General features: G+C 53.7%; 1 protein-coding gene across 1 annotated transcript; it reads left to right on the top strand.

The window, feature by feature from the left end:
- Nucleotides 1-864: 864 nt before the first annotated feature.
- VRTN (vertebrae development associated) lies at nucleotides 865-3,021 on the top strand. Its single transcript, XM_012743319.2, has one exon. It carries the CDS (start codon nucleotides 865-867, stop codon nucleotides 3,019-3,021), a length of 2,157 nt encoding a protein of 718 aa, XP_012598773.1.
- The last annotated feature ends 6,019 nt before the right edge of the window (nucleotides 3,022-9,040 follow it).

Raw genomic sequence — 9,040 nt, 5'->3', positions numbered from 1 at the left:
CGGATTGTTCAAGATCAGGAGTTCAAAACCAGCCTGAGCAAGAGCGAGACCCGTCTCTACTATAAATAGAAAGAAATTAATTGGCCAACTAATATATAGAAAAAATATTAGCTGGGCATGGTGGCGCATGCCTTTAGTCCCAGCTACTTGGGAGGCTGAGGCAGGAGGATTGCTTGAGCCCAGGAGATTGAGGTTGCTGTGAGCTAGGCTGACGCCATGGCACTCACTCTAGCCTGGACAACAAAGCGAGACTCTGTCTCAAAAAAAAAAAAAAAAAAAAATAGTCTCAGAGAACCCCAAGCATCCACAGACTATACTTTGAGAATCGTTCTTGGGAAAGGCAGACCAATTTTGGCCACATGTGACTATAGATCTTTAACAAGTACGGAGGTATAGCCTTGATAGCTATGCTATATAACATGTAGAGTAGTAGGTAGTTACACTCTATGTCCCAGGCACTGTTCTTAGAATGGATGTATGTGTGTTTACATACCTATGTATCTTCATCCTTGACTTTCGTTGCCTCATTTAAGCCCATAACAACCCTGTAAGGCAGATATGTTTTTTTATCATTCCCATTTTACAGAAAAGGAACAGAAGCATAGAGAGGAAATGACTTGCCCAGGGTGACCAAGCTAACGTCAGAGCCAGGATTCAAAGCTAGGTTCCAGAGACCACACTCTTCCTCAGTACCACTGAGTGACTAAACAAACCCACGGAGGCCATTGCTGTCTGCTACGGGAGAATGGGAGGAGGCAGACATTACCTCTAGGGGGACAGTGCAGGAGTGGGTAGGGCACTGTTGCTGGTTGTCACCTGGGTACTTTGGCCTGACCTCTGTTCTCTGTCCTTTGCCCTGGCAGGATGACTTCTCGCGACCAGCTGGTGCAGCAGGTGCTGCGGGAGCTGCAGGAGGCAGTGGAGTCGGAGGGCCTGGAGGGTCTCGTTGGTGCCGCCCTGGAGGCCAAGCAGGTCCTATCTTCCTTTACCCTCCCCACCTACCGGGGTGCGGGCCCTGAGCTCCAGGTGCTGGAGGTGGACTCGGTGGCCCTGAGCCTGTACCCAGGTGATGCTCCACGGAACATGCTGCCGCTGGTGTGCAAGGGCGAGGGCAGCCTGCTGTTCGAGGCGGCCAGCATGCTGCTGTGGGGCGACGCCGGCCTCAGCCTGGAGCTGCGAGCGCGGACCGTGGTGGAGATGCTGCTGCACAGACACTACTACCTCCAGGGCATGATCGACTCCAAAGTGATGCTGCAGGCCGTGCGCCACTCCCTGCGCTCTGAGGAGTCCCCTGAGATGACCAGCCTGTCACCTGCCACGCTGGAGGCCATCTTCGACGCAGATGTCAAGGCCACCTGCTTCCCCACCAGCTTCTCCAACGTGTGGCACTTGTATGCCCTGGCCTCCGTCCTTCAGCGTAACATCTACTCCATCTACCCGATGCGTAATCTCAAGATCCGGCCCTACTTTAACCGTGTCATCCGGCCGCGCCGCTGTGACCATGTACCCTCCACGCTGCACATCATGTGGGCTGGCCAGCCCCTCAGCAGCCACTTCTTCCGCCACCAGTACTTTGCCCCTGTGGTGGGCCTGGAGGAGGTGGAGGCTGACGGCGCTCCCAGCCTGGCCGCAGCTTCTCCGGCCCCCGCCCCACCGCCACCACCCGCCAAGACCCTGGAGCCGCTCCTCCGTGAACCTGGCCTCAGCTACTCCAGCCTCTGTGAGCGCTACAGTGTCACCAAGAGCACCTTCTACCGCTGGCGGCGGCAGGCCCAGGAGCACCGGCAGAAGGTGGCCGCCCGCTTCTCGGCCAAGCACTTCCTGCAGGACAGCTTCCACCGCGGGGGCGTCGTGCCGCTGCAGCAGTTCCTCCAGCGCTTCCCCGAGATTTCCCGCTCCACCTACTACACCTGGAAGCAAGAGCTGCTGGGCCCCGGCTCCTGCCCGGCCCTGGCCCCCAAGGAGGAGGTGGCCGTGGAGGAGATGGAGAAGATGGAGAAGCTGCCAGAGGAGCCGGTGGCCGAGGGGCTGGGGTGCTCCTCGCAGGCGGCGTCCGGCCCTGGAATAATCTTAATGCAGGAGGCCAAGTCGTACCTAGAGCACTGCATCTCCCTGAACACACTGGTACCCTACCGCTGCTTCAAACGTAGGTTCCCTGGCATCTCGCGGTCCACCTACTACAACTGGCGGCGAAAGGCGCTGCGGAGGAACCCCAGCTTCAAGCCGGCACCAGGCCTCTCGGCTTCCGGGGCTGCCCAGCCAGTGTCTGCTGGGGACGAGGCCCTGCTGCCTTGGAAGGGTGAGGAGGGGGAAGGGGCAGGGAAAGCAATGGGTGGGGGCACGCTCGGTCCCCGGGAGCTCCTGCCCCTGAAGGTGCCCCTGTCCCGTTGGCAGAGGCGCCTGCGCAGGGTTGCACGCAAGCAGGTGCTGAGCGGGCAACTCCCCTTCTGCCGCTTCCGCCTCCGCTACCCCACTCTGTCCCCTTCTACCTTTTGGGTCTGGAAGAGTCTTGCCCGGGGCTGGTCCAGAGGCCTGTCCAAACTCCAGATGCAGGCGTCCACCTTGGGCAAAGGGCGGCAGGAGGCTGAGGAGAAGCAGGAGAAGGAAGTTGGTGGGAGCGCGACAGCTGTGCTGGCCCCACATGCAGGGACTCTGCCAGTGGGGGCTTCTTCAGGAGAGGATCTGGTAGAGCCCCAGGGAAGGCCTTCTAGAGAGGGGGCCCTGCAAGAAGGGGCCCTACAAGAGGGGGCTACAGCCCAGGGCCAGCCCCACGGTGAGCCCCTTTCGAGCCACCCTATGGCAGCAGTGGCGGGTGGCAGTGATGGCCGGGTAGTGGTGATGGATATGATCACCACCACAAAGTTCAAGGCTCAAGCCAAGCTATTCTTGCAGAAGCGCTTCCAGTCCAAGAGCTTCCCCTCCTACAAGGAGTTCAGTGCCCTCTTCCCCCTCACCGCCCGCTCCACCTACTACATGTGGAAGCGGGCCCTCTACGATGGCCTCACTCTGGTTGATGGCTGACAGGGACATGCGAATGGGGCCGGGAGGAAGGGGGATCAGCTTGGAAGGGGTCATGGGCCTGCACTGCCCCCTGGCTTGGCCAGGATGCCGCCTGTTCTGGCTCCCACAGTGTCCACCATGAATTCAAGGGCATATGTGTTACTTCCTCGCTCCAGGGCAGAAAGAACTAGAAATGAGCCATTTGGTCTCCTGCGGAAAGCTACAGCACCAGAGATGTTCTCTTTTTGGTTGTTTGCTGGTCGTATTTTTATTGTTGTGTTTTAGTTTTTGGTTTTGACTTGAGTGGGTTGGCTGGGCCCCCCTTGCTGGTGTTGGAAGCTTTACGTTTGTGGGGAGGGACGGGTAGAGAGGGGGGTGGTTGGTTAGCTAGAACTGCTTTCAGCTTTTCCTGGGGACAAAAGGAGCATTATAGCATGGCCATCTGTCCATTAGGCAGAATATATATCTTCAGTTTCTTTTGGGGGTTGGCACCCTCTTTACTCAGTGATGTTTCCCAAAGGAACATTAAGATCAAATGTGGAGCAGGTTAGTGCCTGGCGTCCCCAAGGGAGAAGGTGCCAGGCTCAGTGTGAGCAGCAGCAGGGATGTGTAGGCAGAACTACACGTGGTCGCTAAGGGAAGGCCCTGAGGCTCCTGAGATCACTGAGGGCCTGTCCTGTCTCCTGCAAGGAGCGTGGTATGGGGTGGGGGGATGTCCGGCAGGAGGAGATGCAGGCCCTGTTTTGGAATATGGCCCAGAGTCCCTCGTTGCTGGGGCTTGATCCATCTGCTGGGAACCCTGCAGTCCTCTGCCAGCCTGGCTGGCTGTTGGGGACCCCGCTGTGCTGCTGAGCCTCTCCTCAGAGCCCAAGCCCCACCTCAGTGAGGAACCACAAGCGGCCAGGCAGGTGGGAGACTGAATTTGCATTGTCCAAGAGCGAAGCTGGAAAACCAAACAAATAAAGTGATGCAGTGCCCACAGCTCTTGGTCTCTGGAATTTGTTTTGCCAGGATGTGACTGCCCATTCCCATGTTCCCGTTCACTTTAAGGGGATTCAGAGTGACCATTTCTCTCCCATGATAGGACATGCTTAGGTCCAGCCCTTGGGAAATGGGAGGAGTTACTCTGGGGACTCTGAATTGAATCAAAAAGTGGCCTTTAGTGCTCCTCCAGCTGGGAGCAGGGCTCTGGCTGCCTAGGAAGACACCTCCCTCCCATGGGAGAAACCTGGTACACTAGGTGTGCTCAGAGGCCAGGCCCAGGCACAGATGAGGACAGTGAGCCGCAGTGGTTCATGTGTATGCTGTAAGCCCGGCCTTTGCCTGTTGGGATGAGGCAGCATTAGGGAAGACATTCCTTGGGCCTTTTAATCTCCCATCTAGGTTCCCTGCAGTGGCTGTCATCCTTGTAGTCTTGGGGAGTCATTCTTGGCTCTGCTGTTTGCTCACCCCACATCTAATCCATCAGTAAGTCCCAACAATTCTCCTGGCCCACATCACAGCTTCCCACCCTCTCTCCCTGCTTCCCTGACTGCACTCTTGCTCCCATACAATCCATTCTCCACAGAGCAGCCAGGGATGTATTTATAAAACCTGATTCTGTCACTTCTCTGCCCTAGGACATCTATGTAATCCCTTCCCTCCCTCTCCTAACCCTTGCTCTGCTTCAGCTGCCTCTGATCTTGAACATGCTGCACTTGTTCCTGCTCTAGGGGCCTTTGCATTTGCTCCTTTGGTCTAGAATGCAATTCCCTGTCTTCTTTACTGGGCAGGCTTCTTACCATTCAGGTCTCTGCAAGTCACCATCACTTCACCCTTTTTTTTTTTTTTTTTGAGACAGAGTCTCGCTTTGTTGCCTAGGCTAGAGTGAGTACCGTGGCGTCAGCCTAGCTCACAGCAACCTCAAACTCCTGGGCTCAAGCAATCCTTCTGCCTCAGCCTCCCAAGTGGCTGGGACTACAGGCATGCGCCACCATGCGTGGCTAATTTTTTCTATATATATTATTTGGCCCATTAATTTCTTTCTATTTATAGTAGAGACGGGGTCTCGCTCTTGCTCAGGCTGGTTTCGAACTCCTGACCTCGAGCAATCCGCCCGCCTTGGCCTCCCAGACACTTCACCCTTTTTAATTCTCTGCATGGTACTTATTCTCATCTGATAGTTTTCTAGTTTATTTGCTTATTTCATGATTGTCCACACACTCCCATCCTTACCCCCCAGAAAAACACAAGCTGCATGAAAAACAGGGCTTTTTCCTGACTTGTTCACACCTGTATTCCCAGCAGGTTGATTAATTCCTGGCACATAGTAGGTATTAAAATTTGTTCAAAGAAGGAATGAATGAAATGGGGCCTCTCTTCCTTTCTTGCTGTTATCCTTTGGGATTTGGTCTTATCAAACCTAATCAATCCAGGCCGGGCGCTGTGGCTCACGCCTGTAATCCTAGCTCTTGGGAGGCCGAGGCGGGCGGATTGCTCAAGGTCAGGAGTTCAAAACCAGCCTGAGCAAGAGCGAGACCCCGTCTCTACTATAAATAGAAAGAAATTAATTGGCCAACTGACATATATCTAGAAAAAATTAGCCGGGCATGGTGGCGCATGCCTGTAGTCCCAGCTACCCGGGAGGCTGAGGCAGAAGGATCACTCGAGCCCAGGAGTTTGAGGTTGCTGTGAGCTAGGCTGACGCCATGGCACTCACTCTAGCCTGGGCAACAAAGTGAGACTCTGTCTCAAAAAAAAAAAAACAAAAAACAAAAACCTAATCAATCCCATTTCCTACATATTCCTCATAGACCGTTTTTTCTCCATTCCACAGTCACCTATGCCAGTAGCTGCCCTCATCTTTGACACGGGAACTATTTCAAATGGACTCTACTTCTCCAACTATCACATTCCATCCTCTTGAAAAAGGCCAGAATGAGCCTGCTAAAATGTAAATCTGACTCATTCCTGCATTTCCCGTTGCCTTTAGCACAAAATCCAAATGAGACCACCTGAGTCTGGCTCTGCCTTCCCTCTCTGACTCACTTCTTCACACTGACCCCTCATCTAGACCTGTTCCCCTACCTGCTTCCCCCATCCCATGGCGCTACATTCAGGGCCTTGGTGATGCTCTGGATTGGGCTGTAGGGTCTTCACTGAAGCCCCAGCACCCATGTAACCACTTAACATCTGGGAAGGGGCTGGGCTGGGTGGTGGGTAATAATGTTCCTACCTGGCCTGCTGTAGCCACCCTCAGCCAGCAGATGGCAATCTAGTACAGCAAGAAACAAAGTCTTGGTTCCAACCCCCAACCCCCTCTCTTATTACGGCTTGGTGATCAGAGGGTGGCACTAACCTTCCTTCTGAGAACTACCCTGGTTGGGGTTCTGGATGTTCCTGTTCTCTTCCCTGCACCCTTGAACCAGAGCAGATCCTCCTATGCCTGGAGCAGTATCTCACAGTGGGGTCTAAAAACCACCTGGATCATAGTCCCTGGGAGCTTGTGAGGAGTGTGGGTTCCAGGGCCCCTCCCAGCCCTGCTGATTCCAACCATAGACACTGGAAAGGCAGGGTGTGGACATGGGGGAGTTGTTTCCCTTGCCGTGTCTCACTTTGTCCTTCTGTAAGATGGGGATTAAAGTAAAGCCTTTAGTACCCCTCACATGCGAAGTGGAGATGAGCATTTACTATTAGTAATGATGGCGTCTGGTTGGAGAACCCCTGCAGTCTAATTCCTGTTTTCTAGGGGGAAGCTAATGCCCAAGGAGATTCTTGCCCAAAGTTACCCTCCAGATGAAAGACATTCCTGTCCCAAGATTAATAGGTCCTTTTGCCTGCAGCTAGCACTGAGTCCTAAACCCACAGGCAGAAATTTTAGCTTCTGTTGAGAAAAATTAAGATAAAAATGATATGTCAATATTTATTGATCTGGAAAAGGTTTCATAAGTATGGTTCTTCTTATTTAGAAAAGCTGTTTCTTTTATAATCTGCTTAGAAATGCAGGGACACTTCAGCCGTGACCACATTTGCCAAGAATACTTCATGCTGATTTTGAAGTCAACATTTGTTGAAGTTATTTGTAATTTTTTTTTGCACCACTTTCTGTCTCAGATGCGGATGTAAGAAGAAATTCCAGTGAAATGAACAATGTGTGAATAAAGGAAGAAAACAAAATGTGTGAGGTTAACTTTACATCTCCTTCCAACATTCTGTGCAGTTGTAATGTAACAACTAGCACTACAAACTTTAAAAGCTTCACCCTAAAAATGCAATGGAGTGAAACATGAATAATTAAATTTTTTTCCTTTTATCTCATATTTACCTGCTGAGGGAAGGGGTCCCGTGCTTTGGTGGAGATCATCGTGTCTACCACAACATGCACGAAGTTGCTCCCGAAATGTTTCTCTGGAGTCCAGCGGTCAAGACCAGGGCTTTGCTAGTGCTTCTTGGGTCCTGATCACCCACCTCATGTTCCAACTTCCCCTCCTGGATGTCCCACCATGGCCTCGATCTCACTGACTGCCAGTCTGGGCTCGTTCTTCCTGGAGTATTTTCATCGTAGCCGCTGCAGCATCAAGTTACCAGTTGAACTGTCCAGAAAGCTGAGAGTCATCCTAGAACGTTCTCTCTCCCCCATCTCCAACCTGGCAGGACCCTAGGCACCTGGCAGGTTTCACAAGGTTGCACACTGCTGGGCTACCACAGGGAAGACAATGTGATCACAGCCCACCCCATCCTTCCCCGTGAGCACAGCTTTTATGTCGGTTCACACCTGAAGCTGCCAGTCAGCCCAAGTCCTAGTTGTCTGTGGCTGAGGTGCGGGCTTGGCCTTGCTCACAAGGGATCTGGCGGAGGGAGTGGGCTCCCATCCACAACCTCAGAGCCCGGGCCCTGTGCTGTGAGCTGAGGAGACAGAGCCATTTGTCCTCCAAAGGGCCCCACTGCGCAGGTAGCTGTGGTGAGATACACGATCAAGGATTGCATATGGGATGCCCAAGGGGTGCAGCCAGATCACAAGCAAGTGCATGCTGGCTTTGTCTGGCACCTTCTGGCTTGTTCTGACACTCCCTCCCACCCCCAGCCCCACCTTGCAGCTTCTTGGGGCCAACTCATCTCTGAGAAATGTAAGGTGCCCAGGAGTCTCTGGGAAATGCCTCAGTTGCCCCTCAGGTGACCTGGTCACTAGCTGCAAAAGACTCATTCCAGTTTGGTGGCTGTCACAGGAAGATGGACGGGATGCTGGGTGACGGATCCTGACACCAGGCAGTTGTTAGGGTGGGGCTGGAAGGCTGAGAAGGGAAGCTCAGAAAGCACGTGCCGGGCAGCCTGCTCCTGCCCGTGGTGTGCTCTGCCCGCTTTCACCAGCCGATTTCTCACCAGAACCTTCCAGTGTGATTTCTCCTCCCTAATCCTGGCTAGTGACACCCAGGTTACCTGTAGGTTGTCACTAGTAGGTTCCTAAATGTTCCCATTGCTGGTTTATCTCATGGAAGAGGAGGAGGGAAGCTTTTAGGGAAGATAAGAAGCAGCAGAAAGTAGGTTTAATGGTATAAAAAAATTTTCCATGGAAAATGACTTTGAAAATAGCATGAAATCCGCTTAACTCTAGCAGCTCCTTCCTGCCAGGCAGAGAGAGTTGGGGGACGGAGATAGGAGGGCAGCCAGGAGGAGACTGGGCAGGCAGCTGCTCTTGTGTCACCCTCTGCCTGGGGAGGCCACTGGCATGGCAGAAGGCAGGAAGCCCACAGGGGATGCTCAGGGGAAGGGGAGTGCAGGCTGAGGGGAGTCAGGGAGGAATTTGGGGAGCACCCAGGTCTGAGTGGCTCTGGGTTCCTTTCCCCTGGCCTGCCTCCCCTCCCCCCAGCCCAGCCTGGCTCAGAGGGACGCCTCTGAGTCATGGTGCTGACACCCGGTCAAGCTCAGTTTCTAGGCTGTATGACTTTGGGCAGAGGTATCTGTCGTCACCTAAGTCACCACACAACATTGGGGCACAACAAGGGGGGCACAGCTGGCTGCGTGGCAGTATCCAGGACAGGTGCTGATGGCTGTGGAGTCCACA

The sequence above is a fragment of the Microcebus murinus genome, chromosome 6, assembly GCF_040939455.1.
Source record: "Microcebus murinus isolate Inina chromosome 6, M.murinus_Inina_mat1.0, whole genome shotgun sequence".
Classification (NCBI taxonomy): Eukaryota; Metazoa; Chordata; class Mammalia; order Primates; family Cheirogaleidae; genus Microcebus; species Microcebus murinus.
Note: the sequence above shows the minus strand (reverse complement) of the source record. Positions and strands in the feature narration are given on the sequence as shown.

Coding starts and splice junctions, on each gene's coding strand:
- VRTN (XM_012743319.2), top strand. CDS start 865: ATGACTTCTCGCGACCAGCTGGTGCAGCAGGTGCTGCGGGAGCTGCAG.